The following is an 18,019-nucleotide window of genomic DNA, read 5'->3' as shown; positions in this document are numbered from 1 at the left end:
CTCCTCCTGTCTTTTCTTCTCCCTCCATCATTCTCGTCCTTCATCTTCTTGTTATTCTTTAGTGGGAGGGGGTTTTTGCTTCTCACATGATTATTCAGCAGTTTTTATTTCATGCTTTTCCGTTTTATTTCAATCTGGGTTTCCTTCGTTCATCCCCTCCTGCTCCTCCTGATGGTCCCTCTCTGCTGTGGAACTTTCATCAAACCGTTGGTCCAAACACCCTCCTGATGGGCTGTGTGGCTCCTGAATCCTCTCCTGCATCCTGATAGGCTGAGAGCAGAGAGCCACAGGTGTCCCTGTCCTAACCAGCCGTGTCCTCCTGATTTCTGATTTCCCCTGAGAACCACAGTGTGTGTGTGTGTGCGTGTGTGTGTGTGTGTGTGTGTGTGTGTGTGTGTGTGTGTGTGTTCAGTCCTGCACCTCCACTCTGGGAGGGTCCATGTTCCTGGCTGAGATGATGTTAGGGTGTGAAGGTGAGAGGAGGAGGAGCACCTCAGAGATGTTTGCTTGTCTAATTCAGGTGTGAGAAACACCTGGCTGCAGACAAGATGGTGGACCTCCCCAAGTGACAGGAAGTTACGTGACCTTGACGTGGGTCTTCTTTGACTCACTCTGCCGTTGTGTTAATAACCCCTCCCCCTACGAGGAGGATAAGATCAACGGGTGGAGGTGGCAGGTGACCGAGTGGCGTCATCTCTGACTGACTGGTGAACAGAGGCAGCCGTTTCTTGTGTCTTTCAAAATAAAACCATTGACGTGCATTGGTGTCGCAGCGCCAAAAAATTAAAATATATAATATAAAAAATAACGAGCCTTTTTGGGGAATTTAAGAAGAAAGTATTGATATTTGTGTTAAAATTTACAGAGTAAAAGTAAAAAGTTGTTAAGAAATGAATACTTCGAAAAGTACAAAGTACCTGAATATTCTAAGTATTTGTACTTCCTTACTTGCCATCTGTGGCAGTATCATTTCTACTGCTAGTGATACTAATAATAACTCACGAAGGTTCAGACTGCAGGCTGCTGGTACTGCGCTCCGTGGCGCCTGACGTGTTCATCCATCACGGCTGCCTCCCTGACTGAAGTATTTATACTTCGTCACCCGACTTCCTCCAACCTTTCTGGCAGAAAGCCTTCGGGGCAAACTTCTCCCACCACCTGAAGGCCACCAGAGTCCGTTTGTTCAATCTTTTATTGGCAGACATTAAAGCTGAGTTTAACTTCAGGGAGAGCCTAAAAGGAACACGACTATAAAAACTGCCCAAAAGAAAAGGTCACAGTCGCGAGGAGAACTTGCTGTTGACACACCGCACAGCAGGAGGACGGCGAGAACCTCCCTCAGCAGGGAAATCATGAGAACATGAATAAATATGACAACAGAATGAACTGAAATGAAGTCTCAACCTTCCTGGAAGTGACAGGCACCAACATGGCTGCAGATTGGCTCGCGGCACCAAGACTAACGACTGTGGAGGGAAAGTTTCTCATTCTCGTGAGGACTGACACGGTCCAATCAAACATAAAAGGCTTCGTTAATACTTTATTCAAGAAATAACAAAGTACAAATATGAATTATAATTAATTCATTCATACTTTATAAATTGGGGGCTGGCGTAGGCAGAGAAAATTGTGAGTAAAAGATGCAATGTGACAGGGTTGTGGCCACAAGTTAACTTGTTACCGGCGTCAACGTGAAACTTGATGCAATTAATGAGTGACCTGTAATTAGTGGAAGTGTGGAGACGACCAACGCCTCATGGAACGACTCTCTGAGGCTCTGCTGAAAAGAGCAAAAGCACATTCAGTTTCACTGCTAACCCCATCTCACACACACACACACACACACACACACACACACACACACACACACTGAAGCAAGGTGAGAGTGAGCAAGACTCGTATGGGAAAATAAAGAAGACGTGGAGGATTGAGCACAAAAATGTGTCCTCGTTCTGAGGACATTTGAAGAGATCAAACACACGGATGCATGCTTTCAGTTTTCAAGCACACACTAACACACACTAACACACACACACGAACACACACTAACACACACACACACACACTAACACACACAAGGACACATAGCTTTCTATTTCTGTGTCTCTATCTCTTATTTCACTCTGTTCATCCGATCAATTCTCCTCCATGAATCTATTGTGTCTCCGCTGCTGACAAACTCTTGTTCTTCTCTTGTCTTTTCTTCTGTTTGAGTCGAAGTCAGACGAAGTCAGTTTGAGTCACAACGAAATTCCTCAGTGACTCGTCCGTCCGCGCGCAGCCTGAACACACATCTGTTCATCAGCTGAAAGTAAATCAGAACATTTAACACTTGGAGCCTGAGACACTGACGCATGTTTCCTTGGGTTTCAGTAGAACGTCCTGCAGCTGAGGTGATAAAATATACAGTGATAAAGACCACATCAGCGAGACACGCCAATGACGAACGCCAGCAAATACCACCAGAGACTCCGAGAGGCCCGACACGGCGGAACCGGGGAAGGAAACGAGAGCGAACGACAAACACAAACGCACCAAAGAGTTGGAAAGAAACGTGAGAGAGAAAAGGGTCCAGACAGAAGGAGGGATGGAGGAGGGGAAGAGGAAGGACAGAAAGAGAGAACAGGCATCAGAGGCTGGAAATGAAGGGAAAGATGAAGTCAGATTTGAAACCAGAGAACACGCGTGTTACTCTTCAAGTGTGTCACCGTGTTGGTGAAACCGGGCGACGCTGCTGAGTTTGACTTTGCAGGACGAGTTGAGCAGCAAAGCTTGTAATTCTCTTTAATTTAGTGTTGGAATGTTGTTCCAGGGCTCATCGCTGCGTCCAGGCTCCCGTCTGCTCCCTCACTGTCTGATGGGAATTTGACGACACCTATAAAACACTTTATCTTCAACGCGACCTTGACCAGAATATGAACCGGCACCACTCCTGTGCATGTGCGTGCGTGGCTGAATCACCACAGCCAATACACTGGGATGGGACACTTACCGAGACACTGATGGCTAATATGGAAATTATGATAGTGTGTGTGTGTGTGTGTGTGTGTGTGTGTGTGTGTGTGTGTGAGTGAACTGTCCAACATCTCCGTGTCTTTATCTCCCACTCTCGACTCAGGATGAAGCTGCATCCCAATATGCATTAAAAATGAAATAAAACTCACTCCCGTTCATCGCCGGAGGAAGAGGTTCTAAACAGGGGGTCGGGGGACCCTCAGTGGGTCCTGTAGTGTTCTAGAGAGTTTCAGAAACATGAGGAACTCATGACGACTTAGGATATTATTTAGTTCCAAGACACTGACCTAACCTTTAAATTTGGATTATTAGGAAAACAGTTTAAATTTTTCATTTTCTGCTATTTTTATTTCAAATTTCCTGGTTAGTTAATTTTTTTTAACTATTAATTATTCCAAACTAAATGGAGGATTTTCACCATTTTGGGGGACAAATAGTCCCTTCGTTGTAGTTTAAGCGTTCAAACATGTTCATAGTGTCTGTTCCTACGCCACAGACGCACCTTCTCAGTGGTTTAAAATGTCAGTAATGAAAACTGAGGCTATCCAGTGACATGCAGTCGTGCCTATCAGGCATGAATCAGGGAAAAAGGGTTTTTAAAAAATGAGCAAAACTGCTTTTTAATTTTTTCCCTAAAATAGCCATCATTTTAGTATCATCATCACAAGCTTTGACTGACGTGTCTCGGCAACATCATGACGGGAAACGTGCCAATGACAACCCAGTGTCGCTACGGCGAACAGGCAGCTACAGTTGCTATTGCTAGCAGGTTGCTAGCGGCCGTACTGCTGGGATTTTTTTCTTTCCAGCCATGATTTCAGTCCAGCTGGTGATTTAATTATGTGACTTGTTCGATTATATTACACATAATTATCCATGAGGACCTGCAGCTGAGGGTGAGACAGGGAAGAAACCTTTGAAGCGGAATGTGAGCAGAGAACAGAGTTGGAATTGGCCCAATTTGACGTGCTTAACTCGAATAATACCTTTGAACAAACGTCACCTGAACAGTATCATCTGAAGTAGAATGTGCTAATTAAAAAGATTTTTAGATTTTTAGATTTCACAGTTGGGTTGACCTGTTTGAAAAACATGGTGGTTGTGGTTGTTTGCAAGTTAAGTACACAAAGTTTTGAAGAAACTGTCTATTAGCTGCAATTAGCTAACAGCTAACGGTGAGCTAGCAGAGTGAAGAAGAGAGCAGACCTGGGGCCTCTTTTATAAAGTTTGCTTACGCACAAAACCGGGCTTGGAAGTGCGTACGCAACTTCTTACGCACGAGTTGGGATTTATAACAAAAAGACTAGCGTAGGAATGTGCGCCACTTTAAGCAAACTACAGACCTTGCTTACGCACATTTTGGAGACAAAAGGAGACAAGGAGAGAGCAACTGGTTCATGGAAAGAGCGCACATGAATGTGTGTGTAAAAACACTACTATTTCTGCTCAGTCAAAGGTCACCAAGGGGTGCCGGCAGCGTCACCTAACGTGAACCTCGCCAGCACGATGAAGAAGTGCGACATTTTTCATCATTGAACCACCTGGCAGCTGTTGGTGCCTCAGATTTAACGTTTCCATGATTTAGGATTTAGATTCACAACATTTCATTTGAAATGTAACCAGTAGTTTTCACTCGGAATATTTCGATTTAGCAGATTCAGATTTTTATAGCCTGGTTCACACTTGTAGTCTCCGTGTGCAAGAGAACAACTTCCACATGCATTTATCAGATTTTGTTTCAAGATAAATGTGACAAAGTCCTTTTGTTTGTTTTTACAATGTTGATCTACCAACTTTCACCACATGAGCGGCGGCGGCTGACGGAGCCGTTTGTTCAAACACCAGTGTCACACTGCCTGTTTCACGTGTTCTCTGATCCCCACCAGTAGCCGCCACGCTCCGGCGGTGCAAAGACACTTTTTTCTTGGCCTCCATCTTTAGATCGGACCTCTCCTTTTTCATTGCGGCGACGCTGCGCTCCGTGCCAGCCGCGCTTACCGGCATGGCCACGGCGTGCCATTCAGTGGCTCTTCGTTTGTTGGTCATTCCACTTGAATGGCCGCTGAATAAAGTTTCCCGTCTCGCCGCCACCTCATCAACGAGCGCCTCCATCTCGGTCTCTGAAAAGTTCCTCTTTCGTCTGGTAGATGCCATGATTGGGCGTGAAATGCCAAGGATCCATCATGAATGTTTATATGCAAAACACATTCATGAGGTAATTTGCATGACCATATATGGTGAATGTGGGTGTGGAGAGGGAGGGACATGAATCAAATCCTGCGACGCAACTTTCCGGCTGGACTGGGATTTATAAAGGGAACGTGCGTGCAGGTGTGCGTACGCACAGATTTTTTTTTATGGGGTAGGCACTTTTCAGCTTTTGGGCGGAGGTAAACTTTTAGTATGGATCCTACGCCAGGTTTTATAAATGAGGCCCCAGGTGAGGTAGTATTACTCTGAATGTAGCTGTTCTCTACATGTGTATTCCAGATGAAGTCATTTCATAAAAAGATTTTTTTTAATTAAAAATGCTGCTCTTCTACAAGTCCTGAATTCTCTACAGAAACAGTTTTGTTGTCGATTGTAAAGACAGAATGAGCTGCTATTTAGTCGAAGGACGGGTCTCTGAGCTCGTCCAGCTGTTGGGGAGATGTGTGGCATTTCACTTGAAATCCAGCTTAACAAGTGTGATGTAATTTGCTTGTTTCCTTTTGACAAAAATACGCTAGCACGTCCCATCCACTTGCATTTATGCACTGTGCGGTGGTGTGGTTCTGGGGAGGATGGACAACAAGAGGATTTCCTAAAGGTTAGCGTGTTCCTTCAAGGGTCCAAGTTTAGGGGCTTAAAAAGATGTTCACCTGACCTGAAAACCTTTATGACACCGACTGAAAAACAACATAAAATCTCAAGGCAAACAACAGCTGCCTGAGTGCTGTTGCTCCCTTCTCCAACTAAAATAGCTTCTTGAGATCATTTTGTTGCCACTCCTTGAATATTTTTCGCCTGAGAACTGATTGAAAGCGATGTTTTATGTCATCCTTCCTCACCTGCAGGCGTATACCGCGTTCTACTGGGCAACAGGAACCGTGTTTGACAGGAAGGTCTAATTACGGCTTTGCATGTAGAACAGAAAGCCTCCTGTCAGTTTGGGCACTCATGCAGCTGGACATGCAGCCGGCTGCAGCACAGACACAAGCTGTGGCCTCATTTTCCTCCTCAGCCTGACTCTAAAGAGCCAATGAGCAAGTTTGTCTTTAACGTAGCATTGTGAAGTCGATGTCTGCACAATGTCACACTGGAATGATGACAACATTCGTGTTCGGCTCAGCTTCCAGTAAACCTCTTTTTCCATTATGCACTTCTGTCTACCACCTGGAAGGAAAGTGACACAGAAAATGGCCACGACCTGTGAACAGCCTGGTGGTGACGGGATGTCAGGTGTTCCAGTCTCAATTTCCACTCAAAAACTTTGACTTCCAGGTTGAACAAGAGCGCAGCGTCATATTTGCTGTTGGGAATTGTGGGAAAACCAGAACAAACTGGGTGAGAAGCTGAACGTTCCTCCTGGGAGGACAGGAGAGGAGCACCGTGGACGAGCAAACATACGGGCTGCGGCAGGTAATAAACGACTTTATGTTAGCATGTAAAAAGCTCCACGGCGGCCGGCGGACGACTTTGAGGTGACATGAGTGGCGTCAGAGCGGGCGATGCCAGAGGACTCACTAAGCTAATGAGTCCGTCAGGTTGGCTCAGTGTGAGAGGGGCTCTGTTCTGTCTGCAGCTGAGCAGCAACAAAGCACAGCAAACCAACTCCTGGCAGTCAGGGACAATCAGTCAACACCGCCGACAGAAAAGCACCTTCAGCAGCGGGCTGATGCAACGCTCCCTGACGGGCCGGGACTCAGGAAGCCAATTTAGGGCCAAAGAGTCTGCTGGAAGACTAGAAGGAGGAGCGGAGCTTTGTTACAAGATCACAAGGTTCTCCCACGGTAGACGATGCACTCGGTAAAGACTGCGACGGCCCGAGAGAAAGAGTTTGGTACACATTGTAACATGGTGGTTTACATGTTAGCTCTTTGAATCTGCTGATTCAGAATTATCTCGAACGGTTGTCAGATTATAGATAACAACAAAACTTGCGTCGCATATAATCTCAAAAAGCCTTTTTGGAAACAACCGAAGACCGTGGAGCCCTGCAGGGATGAGGCATTTTTTGTAGTCCAACAGGAAGTTAGCATGTCAGGAATGGGGTATTTCTGTAGTCCAACGAGAAGTGATCATGTCAGGGATGAGGTATTTCTGTAGTCCAACGGGAAGTTAGCATGTCAGGGATGGGGTATTTTTGTAGTCCAACGGGAAGTTCGCATATCAGGGATGAGGTATTTCTGTAGTTCAACAGGAAGTTAGCATGTCAGGGATGAGGTATTTCTGTAGTCCAACAGGAAGTTAGCATGTCAGGGATGAGGTATTTCTGTAGTCCAACAGGAAGTTAGCATGTCAGGGATGAGGTATTTCTGTAGTCCAACAGGAAGTTAGCATGTCAGGGATGAGGTATTTCTGTAGTCCAACAGGAAGTTAGCATGTCAGGGATGAGGTATTTCTGTAGTCCAACAGGACTAAAACTCTGATTGAAAATCTCATCAGCGTGTCATCCCTACTGCTGATGGACCAGACTTAGAGGAAGGCTGTGGTCCCCCTAGTGGGTTGACCAGATGGTCTCAGATGGGGTCAGAGCCTTGTTCACAACTTAGTGATGGGTCACTGGGAAGATTGAGAGGTTATGGCGGCGAGGAGGGGGCCATGTTGGATATCTTCCTCTTCTTCTTACGGGGGAAGAGACCAGAAGAATCTACAAGCTGAGTTTACATCATTGCGCTACCTGGTGGTTACAGGAAGTGATGCACCACGTTGCAGCATTCGTCTGCTTCTTCATGTAAAATCCTCATATTACCAAGAGCCAGAGGTCAAAGTTCACCTTCGGTGGCCGTATGAACTCTGATTGGTTATGAGTTGAAATGGAAAATGTGCAAAAAAAAAAAAGACAGACGATGAAGACGTGTTAGCGGCGCAGCGTCCTACATAACACAATGTGGACTGTGTGCATGTGTCCCTGGCCAACCCATCATCCATCCATCCATCCATCCATTTTCTAACTCATCCTGTGGGGGGGGGGCTATCCCACTCAGACTCCACCCAGAAAGACCCCGTGCTGCAGCCGGGGCTCCACCCTCAACCCTCTTGCTGGGGGGCCACAGTGCTGACCACTGCTCCACCGGGCTGCCTTTCCCTGGCCAACCCTTATCTCCAAAAAAGACACGTCCATGTCTCCTTGTCCAGTCTGAGGAGGTGGAGCCGGCAGACGTCGGTCGACTGCAGCCACTTCAAAGTGGAATCAACACACATCTGACTTGAAAAAACATCACAAAACCACTTGGCTGCGGAAGTGTGAAGGGTTGTCATCCAACACGCAGCTACAACATGACGCACGGAGGCGGCTGCGTGTCAGGGTCATCCCCCTCGTCAGCGCCCACCAGCCCCTCCTCCCTGTCCTGAAGCCAAACTGACCCTGTGGTCGTCTGCCAGCACTGCTTGGCTATCTGCCGGATGTCAGTGAATCATTTCCTGCGCTGCTCAAATCGCGGCGGCGGCAGCACAGTGACAAAATGTGTTTTCTCCTCTCAAGCTAATTGAATTGAAGGTGCTGCATATTCACCGCTGCTGCTTCTGGACAGCCATGTCCTCCTTGGAGAGGTATTTCTGTGACAGGTTTTGCTCTCCATCACTATGGCGTGACAGGACAGCGAGCTGTTAGAGTTGATGGGATTGGTCCTGAGTGACGCCACACCTGCAGAGAGACATCCTCCCTCATGCCTCTCTGCTATATGGAAGCCTTTCAGTGGCAAAAATGTCCCGCAAAAAAATAAAATAGTTGCTTTTGAATTTCGGAGCAGCAACTTGATCAAAGTGGATTGCTTCTGAGTAGCGTAGGCGTAGCGTGCTGTGTGAAGCCATGGACGCCACAGTGAAACCACAACAGACGGCGAGTCATTTTATGAATAACTTTAGTGACACGGCCTTTAAACGACACTCTTGAAGAACTGAACCACTACAGTTGAGGGTCAGGAAAACATCATGGATGGGTTCACATTGAGTGCTGCATTCTTTAAACTTGGACAGAGGTGGGCTAACACTTCCATCCACCACCATTCATTGTGCTAAGCTAACTAGCGTGGGTCTCCGCTCTCTAGAGAAAGGCCATATTTTAAGCATAAGTAACCATTTATGAATGCTCTCTGTGACTGTGACCAGGCGTGGATCAGCAGGCGCATTCAGCTGAACCAAATCACTCTCTTGTCTGTGCTGCTCTTTTCCAGAAGACCTGGATTGCACCAGACCACCGGGAGAGTAGCCGTCAGTCTCCATTAGCTTCGAGCTAAATATACGTGGCTGGCTCCTCCTGCATTCTGGAGATCCTATGAAGTGATGCAGGAGGGAAAAAAAAAAAATTTTATTAGCTCAAGATTCCTATCAGTGAGTACTTGAAAGATAAAATAAACTTTTTGGGAGGATGACATTAACAGTGAGGGTAAACAGCAGCATGGCGGAGCCTCGCTGGAGCTCGCCGCTGACTCCTGTTAGCGAGTTGGTTTCTTCCAGAGTGACGAGTACGTTTAGAATGTGACAGCAATCAAGTGGATTTATTTCTATGTGACATAATCAGAGTCCAGACTGAGAAGATCTCCAGAAAAACAACACAATTTTCCTTTAGTCAGCAAAAGCAGCGGCTGTTCTTCCATTTTTCATCAGCCCTGTGTGTGAGTGTGTGTGTGTGTGTGGGGGGGGGGGGGTTGTGTGTGAGTGAGTGCATGTGTGTGTGTGTGTCCTTTAGGCGCACTCACATTCCTGTCTTCTTTTATTTCCATACCATTTCAGCTATTCATCAGATACAGTATGCGCCTCCTGCTTCCTCCTTCTTCCTCCTGCTGTGTGTGTGAGTGTGTGTGTGTGTGAGTGTGTGTGTGTGTGTGTGTGTGTGAGACCACACGCTTGACTTGCTCTTTTCTCCTCTGAGCAGATCTCCCAGCCTCCGAAGAGCTGCAGAGCCCCCACTGCCCTGCCCCCCCTGCATGTTACAACATCACGTCTGATGTTTGCGAACTGAGGTCAAACGACTTCAACCAGAATGCGTCTGCATGTATACAGTGAACATATGCAGGGATGCAGGCGGAGGTGTGATCGCGTGTCATGAGTCAACGAGTGGAGACTTTCAGTTTCGTCTTGTTAGAATCGGCTCAGCTGGAGAGTAAAGAAGAGGAAACAGCCGAGCAGAGGGAGTCCCGCGTCGAGGGAATGTTCTCATCTGAATGCGTCTAATATGAGACAGCAGGTGTTCGCCTGCAACGACGTTCCTCAGCCCGCAAACAAACACCCTGCACACCTTGAGAGTTAAAGTGATGGTTCACCCAAACACTAGGGCACTGATCGGTGCAGGCCAGGAGGGGGATGCAGGGTTATGGGCCTCCTGCTGCGTTTGTACCCTCCGTGTTCTTGTCTGCGGGAGGTTTGGTTGTCATGGCGAGCAGGCGTGTGCGTGCACTGATACCACACGTTTGTGTAGAGGCGGTGGTGAATGGTGGTCACATGAAATATGAAAGAATTAACATGGCAGCAGATTTATAACAGACATGAATGGAGGAAGTCCTTCCTGGGGGGATTGTTTTTGTGTGTTTGTGTGTGGGGGGGGGGCTCAGTAACATACATGATGTCTTCACTGTTGGTGTCCTGACATGAAACATACATGTTGAATTCTGCGTTGGAGTTCATCCACTGTTCGATTTGTGTCAAATGGGAGTATTTTTACACCCAAACCTCGTCTTTGCTCGTGTTCCACTCAGCCTTATCAGACGAAACTTGGGTATTATTTGTGACATGTTTGCGTGACCTGGAGCCTCACTGATGTCGGCGCCGAATATTCTTCAGTTTATCAGTGAGATGTGTTGGATAGAAATGTTTCACACTTCCTTCCCTGCGCTGCCTTCAGCTCCAGGCTGAACTAAGACCCAAACATCAAATTACTGAACAGACACTTTCATTTCTGCTGGCCCTCCGAGCCGCCTGTGCTTCTACACTTGTGACTCGCTTTAATTGCATTTTTACTCATTGTGTCCTTATGTTGTTGTTTACTACAAGTCCTGTTGTGGCCTCGCGCTGCAACTCTGCCATTAGTTTAATCAGTCAACTGACCCACTTTGTGTGTGTGTGTGTGTGTGTGTGTGTGTGTGTGTGCTTCTATATACTGCCTGTGACGATTAGAATGTATTTAATCCATCAATCACCTGGCATCAGACCTGCGTATCGGGCTCGTTAGGTCACAATATGAAAGGTTCCACAACTTCTTGTCGGTCCAAATACGCTTGATGATGAGCAGATCCTCGTGACGTGACGGCTGAGTGCTTTTGTCTCCTCACGTTTGCATGTTCCAGCTAAACATCCTGAAGTGAGGGAGAGACCTGTTGCAGTTATTGACGAGTGACTAGATCAGCCTTATTGACACAACAGAGCACCAGAGACGCAGGCCCAGCTGGCTCCTTCTGGCCGGGGCTTTTCTCACAAATGCGGATACGTAAGTGAATTTTGTGGTTCTTCTCGACTTTTTAAATGTCTTCAAACCAGACGCATCAAATTCTGACTAAACAATTTAGCCTCCGTTTTTCAGGTGAAACAGGACGAAGTTACTGGGCTACAGCAGCGCTAGCTTCTTCTGATTAGCTCTCTGCTAACATGAATGTAGATGAGGATGTCCTGGTTCATCCACAAGGCCCTTCCAGACTTTCCAGACAAAGGACGAATCCTTTTACCTGAGTTGTACAAAGCAGTGCTGATGTGTTTCGTGATTCGCCACAGCAAGAAGGCGTCAGGTAGGAGCGCCGGTCCTTGTTTATAGAGGACATTCATACTCAGGACCCCCTGACCAAGAAGGTCTCTGAGTGTTGTGAAAGTGAGGTTGCATTTGTTTGTAATCTGAACAGTAAGGATTCCACCTTAAGTCAGTGGTGGCGGTGGCGGCGGCGGCAGCAGCAATGGTTCTGATGAGGTGTGGCGCTACAAACAAGCGTGTACGTGACCAAGTATTGCTGTCAGATGGAAACCAGGACCGAACAGCTCATCAGGAGCCACTGTACTTGACATAGGTGTGTTTGTGTGTGTGTGTGTGTGCGTGTGTGCGTGTGTGTGACTGATACAGAGTGGATGACAGCTTTGATAAGAATGGAAAACAGAGCTAGATTTCCCTTTGATGTGGACAGACATATGCACACACACACACACACACACACACGCACACACACACGCACACACACATTCCAGAAATCCGATTTGGGAGTTGTGAAGAATAAATGCATGAAGGGTTGATAAATGAGGCCTGTCTAATCATTCAATTAGGGTCCGGAGCAGATGGTCACACACACACACACACACACACACACACACACACACACACACACACACACACACACACTCGTGAAACACACACTTTGTTGGTCTTGCTTCAGTCACTCTCTCTCTCTCTCTATGTCAATGTAACTCCATACTCGATCCCACGCGTTAATGAAGCTCCGCCTCTATTTCCTGACCTGAACATCCCATAATCACCTGTGTACATGGAGACGGAGGTTCCTCTATTAATACCAGCGATATCACCGTCTACCACACAAGCTTGTGGATGTAACACTCCAGAGTTCAGTGCCGCTGTAACTCTTGTGCTATCATGAGTGCTCGGGAGGTTCGGCGCCGATGGGGGGGTCACAAGAACTGGTTCCTGCTGCTTCAGACCAGTCCAGTCCTTTCTCTCCATACTGGGAAAACTATTTATTCACAGAGCGGCGAGTGTGTGTCGTCCTACTGATATAGAAAAGACATCAAGTTTTGCCACAAAGTTGAAATGGCTCATTTGTGATCGTCCTCACGACAGAGGACTTTTAACCCTCAGTGCAGTCTTACAGGCTGAACTCAAAGCCTGATGTTGTTCAGGTGTGATTAGTGTTCCAGGCGCTCACTAACAGGAGTCTTAAGCTCACTGAGGTGTTTTCCCCTCCATCATCACTTCTTAGTGACTCCAGAATGCAGAGTCAGCAACACATATTTAGCTTGAAGCTAACGGAGACTGATGCTAACAGCATCTAAACTGTAAAAAAAAAAAAAAAAAAAAAGTCTGTTTACAAATTACAAGTAAAATTTTAGTTCATTTTTATCTCCAATCAAAGTGTGTGAATTATACCAGATGACCTGGAGGGTGTGTTTTTGGAGAGTTTAGCTGCTGTTAGCCGTCGGTCTCCTTTACCTTCAAGCCAAACATACGTGGCTGGCTCCTCCGGCATTCCGGAGGCACCGGGAAGTCATGCAGGAGGGAAAATCCATCTTCAAAGCACCCATTCGTGAGTGCTTGAAGGGTCACACACTCCTTTTTGGCGAAGTCTTTGCAGGCCTGTGATTGGCAGTTACACGCTGTCACGATGACAGAAGTCAGAATCACTGGTTTTTAATTTGCAGTTCAATTAGAAATTCATTTTTCATTTGCAGTCAAACAATTCAAAGTGAGTATCAGTTGCTGGAGTCTGTCAGAGTGCGGCTGTCAGTCCATGTTCCTGGAGATTATCGATGACAGATGATGATTTCACAGCTTCAGCAGGTGTTCGTCTGTTTACAGGATGAAGTCTGATATGTGGGTGGTGCCCGGCGCGTGCTCAGTGTTTTCCACGGCGAGCAGGTGTGATCGTGCTTCATCAGGTCGGAGAGTTTTAAGGCTGATTGCCTCCTTCTCCAGCGGCCCAGGCTGCTGCTGAGTAATGAGCGAGGTGAAGTCGTGGGCTGTCCCGCGCAGCAGACGACCGTCTCAGAGGACGTAATCACCTCAGTGAAGACCTCGTTCAATCACGGCTCCGTCCTGATGCTCCCAGACCCTCCAGGCACTCGAATCAAACGCTCCCCATTTCATGACTCGAGGGTTCAAAATATACTCATCATCTTTTCTCTTCTTTTTTTTTTCTAACCAAGCTGCTCGTTCCCAGTTTGTTCAGGTTCTAGGACGGAGATGGATGAGTGAGAGCTCCATTAAGGGAACATTAGAGATGCTTTAAGAGACAGCACAATGCTCGAGGTCTTGGAATGAAGACTTGAGGAAACTTGGCAGACAGAACTGACCGGGAGGAAAGTCCAAAACCTCAGAGACACCTGAGTATCAGTCTGGGGTGCCAGATTTACACACGTGGAAAAAACTCACTCGGAGCACGCGAGGAGAGACCAGAAACAACCATGACTGATAAACGCCACGTTGTTCTGAAAACATTTCGGAGGTCTGAAGGGACAAAATTATTTATCCACATTTGTTAGCAGAGTGCTAACGAGAAGTAGCCGGACTTAACGCGTGACGGGGGCAAGGCCCCGCCCAAAGGTGGGCTAGGGAGCCATGTGAAATTTGTCCCATGTTTTTATTTTATTGTTGTCACGGCGACAGCGGTAGAGCCATCATGTGTTCAGGTATCCACCTGTCCCATGATTGTTCATGCAGTTTTTCAGGGACACCTCGAGGGAATCTCTCCAGATTCCTCACAAACATCCACTAGGATGCAAGAATAAACCGAAAACGTTGTGGTTTGCTGCAGTTCAAAGGTCAAGGTCACTGTCAACGCCGTTTGAACCTGATATCCGTCCCGTCCCCGTTACTGTGGTATCTCAGGAACACCTCCAAGCAGTGTCTTTCAATTTGACATGAATGTCCACTAGGATGCAAGGATGACATGAAAAGATTTTGGTGGTCAAAGGTCAGCGTGACAGACAAACCCTGAGGAGACACCACCAGGATGTGGTTCTCTACTCTCCAGTTCATGAGAGGTACAGCTTGAATTTGTGCACGGGACCTTCACCTTCACGAGTACACACTTTCATGTAGTTTCACTTCAACAACCTCGAGCAGGATGATGATGCCGGGTCACCGTGTCTGAGGTGTAAAGCGTGTGATGGTTGTGGTCTTGCAGCTGGTATACTGGGCCAGTCAGCAGCAGGATCAGGATGAGAAGATGGCTGGCTGTGTGTTTCCAATGGGACCAGAGAGCTTTCAGCGCTTCACGCCGGACTCCCTGGCGGCCATCGAGCAGCGCATCGCCCAGGAGGAGGCCAGACGCAAAAAACACTACCAGGAGGTACACACACACACACACACACACACACACACACACACACACACACACACATCACTGATAGTAAATTACTATTTTTGTAAAGTTAAAACAGGGATTAAAATGTTAAAATGGAGGTTAAAATCTTAGAGAGGTGAGTTTAATTTGACCAGATGTCAGATATTTTGTGTGTGTGTGTGTGTGTGCGTGTGTGTGTGTGTGTGTGTGTGTGTGTGTGTGTGTGTGTGTGTGTGTGTGTGTCAGGACCTGGGTGACGTGGAGCTCCCCCGGCCCCGGCCTGACCTGGAGGCAGGAAAACAGCTGCCTCGCATCTTCGCCGACATCCCGTCTCATCTGGTGGGCGTTCCCCTGGAGGACATCGACCCGTACTACTTCAAAGACCAGAGGGTGGGTGTGTCCGTGTCCATTTGTTTGTGTGTGTGTGTGTGTTACTGCACATACACACTTACGTGCAGGTTTTTAAAGATGGTTTGATAGTAGATAATAAAGTCTGACGTGGTAGATCAAATGTCAGAAGATGGTGAGCTCAATCATTAAACGTGGACCGACCAGAGTTGAGGTGACAGGAAGTCTTCAGCAGGTCCTCTTAGTGATGATGCAGTTAGGAGGGTGAGCAGCTGGGAGAAGGTAGCGATGCTGCCAGGGAGAATATGAGCAACTCCTGGAGGATCAGGAAAAGAGGGCGTGGCTAAGATAAGATCGACTGTGTAAACCTTTGCGGTTGTTTGTGGCTCGGTGCTAAGTGTTCTTCAGCTCAGCAGCGTTATGGTTGCTGTGTGAGTCACTGACTCTGTCTCTAAGTGGCCAGTTTTTAGTTTTTCTGCTCAGGTTTTCTGAAATGCAGATTGAAAAATGGGCAAGAAAGCAGGTGGATGGAAACCCACTGAACGTCCCGTGAGAGGACGGAAACATGAAGAGAAAACCGGTGCGTCCCTCCACCTGGTATTAGCGTGTGATCTGTTCCTGGGCACTATTTGGACAACCATCTGTCACTTCCTGTTTCTGTCCTCTTTGCTTCCTAGTTTGCTCACTTTTCCATCGAGTGAAGTTTCTCTTGGGGGAGTTTCCTCACCCTCTTCCTCTCCTCTGGGTTCTAAACAACCAGCGCATCATATCTGTCGACTGATGGTTGTGTTGTCAGTGCCAGTGAGGACTCTTGAGTTTGGGGGATTCGGCTAAAAACCTCATTAAAATGTTCAACTTCAGTTTTGGGCGTTTATTTTTTAACAACTGATGGGTACTCTCAATTTTGCAGGTGGACTTGGCTTGACTTGTGATTGTGTTGTGATGACTAGACATTAAAAATGGAAGTGTGTCGCTCACAGCCTCAATGTTTGATTCCTAAAACATCCCAACATTCCTAAAACATGGAGGAGGTGGAAAAAAAAACTGCTTCAATTGCTCTGCAGCACATTTCTACATTGGATGTTTTATGTATATTTCATCTTATTTTACGACTGCGTGTCTATTTTATTTATTTAATATTTTCAAGCTATGCAGTTTGCACAGGGCTGCTTGTTGCCATCCCATTTCACTGAGTGCTCTGTCCGTCCACCTGTGACAAATAAAGTTCTTGAATCTTGATCCGACTGTTCAACTAAGAAGTGTTTTCAGGTTTATATCTATGTGACGTTTGTGGTAACACTGAAGGACCAGTCAAGTCATTCTCCTGGTAAAAACATCCAAAATAGGAGCCACACTCCAGCGCCTTCACCTCCTCACACCTGCTTGCTGCAGCGGCTCTGATTGGCCAGCAGGGTCACATGGTACAGTGTGGCGGTGGGACAGTGAACGTAGCGGTAAACCGGCACCAAAACGCGGATTGAAAGTCACAGAAGGCGTTCAGTATCACGACGAATGTGTTGGTTCAAGTGTTTCAAATGTTGGTAAAGTTCCAGGCTGGGTTATAAAGCCTCTTGTTGGGAAACAACCAGTCGGAGCAGCGTCAGCGCCATCACTTCACCAAAGCCTTGAAGCACATTCTTACTTCCCAAAAGTATATATTTATTCACATTCGACTGTAAAACCCATGTCGGTAAATGCGACGTGTAACGGAAGGGGGTGGGGGGTCCTGCTGCTGCTGCTGCTGCTGCTGTCAGGGGAGCTAGCATGACTCAGCGCTCGCCACTGCTAGCTGGCTAGCTGGCTAGCTGGGACGGCTCGCGTCGCTCACGGGACCTGATGGAGCCTCCCGACCCGCCCGTGAACCCTGAACTGTGAGTTGTTTTTTATCCACAACTGGGAAACTCTGAGTTCCGCTCAGAACAGCTGGTTCGACGTCTATCGATCAACTCTTGAGTGAAGCGCGTGAACCTGGACGGTAAATAGCACAGATACTACGAATCACCATGGCAACAGAAACCGGTCCCTCACGTCACCCCCGGGCAAGATGACATCCCGAGTACCTTCGGCCACTTTGGGCAAAGTTTGAGAGACAGAACTGAGTGTTAGAGAACTCCCACTGGAGCCAATGATGTCATCACTCTTACGAATGAGGGGAAAGACGTGGGATGGGTTTGAGGCCTGAATCCTGCCGGCAGGAGTGAGCAGGAAGCGGCTTGAAAGGAAACATGAGAACCCCTCTGAGTGGTTTATCCAGATATGATTGTGATAGGAGAGGGGATGGCAGCCATGACTCCCTCTCATGAAGTCAGAGAAAGAACCAGGGATGTGAACCAACATCTGTGGAGGCAGCGGCACCGTCGAACATCTGGTGGCCCTGCCAGACAACGAATGGATTCACCTTCTTACAAATTTAATGACTCATTAATTTTAGGTGCAGTTTAAGCATCATCTTATTGTAAAGT

The 18,019-nt window shown here is 47.2% G+C and overlaps 1 protein-coding gene across 4 annotated transcripts in view; it reads left to right on the top strand.

Annotated features, from left to right (window-relative positions):
* The window catches only part of LOC147241290 (sodium channel protein type 5 subunit alpha-like), a 142,151-nt gene that overhangs the window by 22,039 nt on the left and 102,093 nt on the right, over window positions 1–18,019 (top strand). For 2 of the 4 annotated variants that reach the window (XM_086191509.1, XM_086191510.1), the window contains exons 2-3: window positions 15,051–15,215; window positions 15,456–15,599. In XM_086191509.1, the coding sequence (XP_086047635.1) occupies window positions 15,093–15,215; window positions 15,456–15,599 (267 nt within the window). In that variant the 5' untranslated portion in view covers window positions 15,051–15,092. Of the gene's footprint in view, window positions 1–15,050; window positions 15,216–15,455; window positions 15,600–16,998; window positions 17,989–18,019 lie in introns of those variants that run through there. The other 2 variants (XM_086191511.1, XM_086191512.1) reach the window with 2 other exon arrangements.

The sequence above is a fragment of the Aulostomus chinensis genome, chromosome 21 (assembly GCF_037954235.1).
Source record: "Aulostomus chinensis isolate RoL2024-O1b breed Wild chromosome 21, RoL_Achi_v1.0, whole genome shotgun sequence".
Classification (NCBI taxonomy): Eukaryota; Metazoa; Chordata; class Actinopteri; order Syngnathiformes; family Aulostomidae; genus Aulostomus; species Aulostomus chinensis.
The sequence above is the reverse complement of the archived record's forward strand: the minus strand, read 5'-3'. Positions and strand labels throughout refer to the sequence as shown.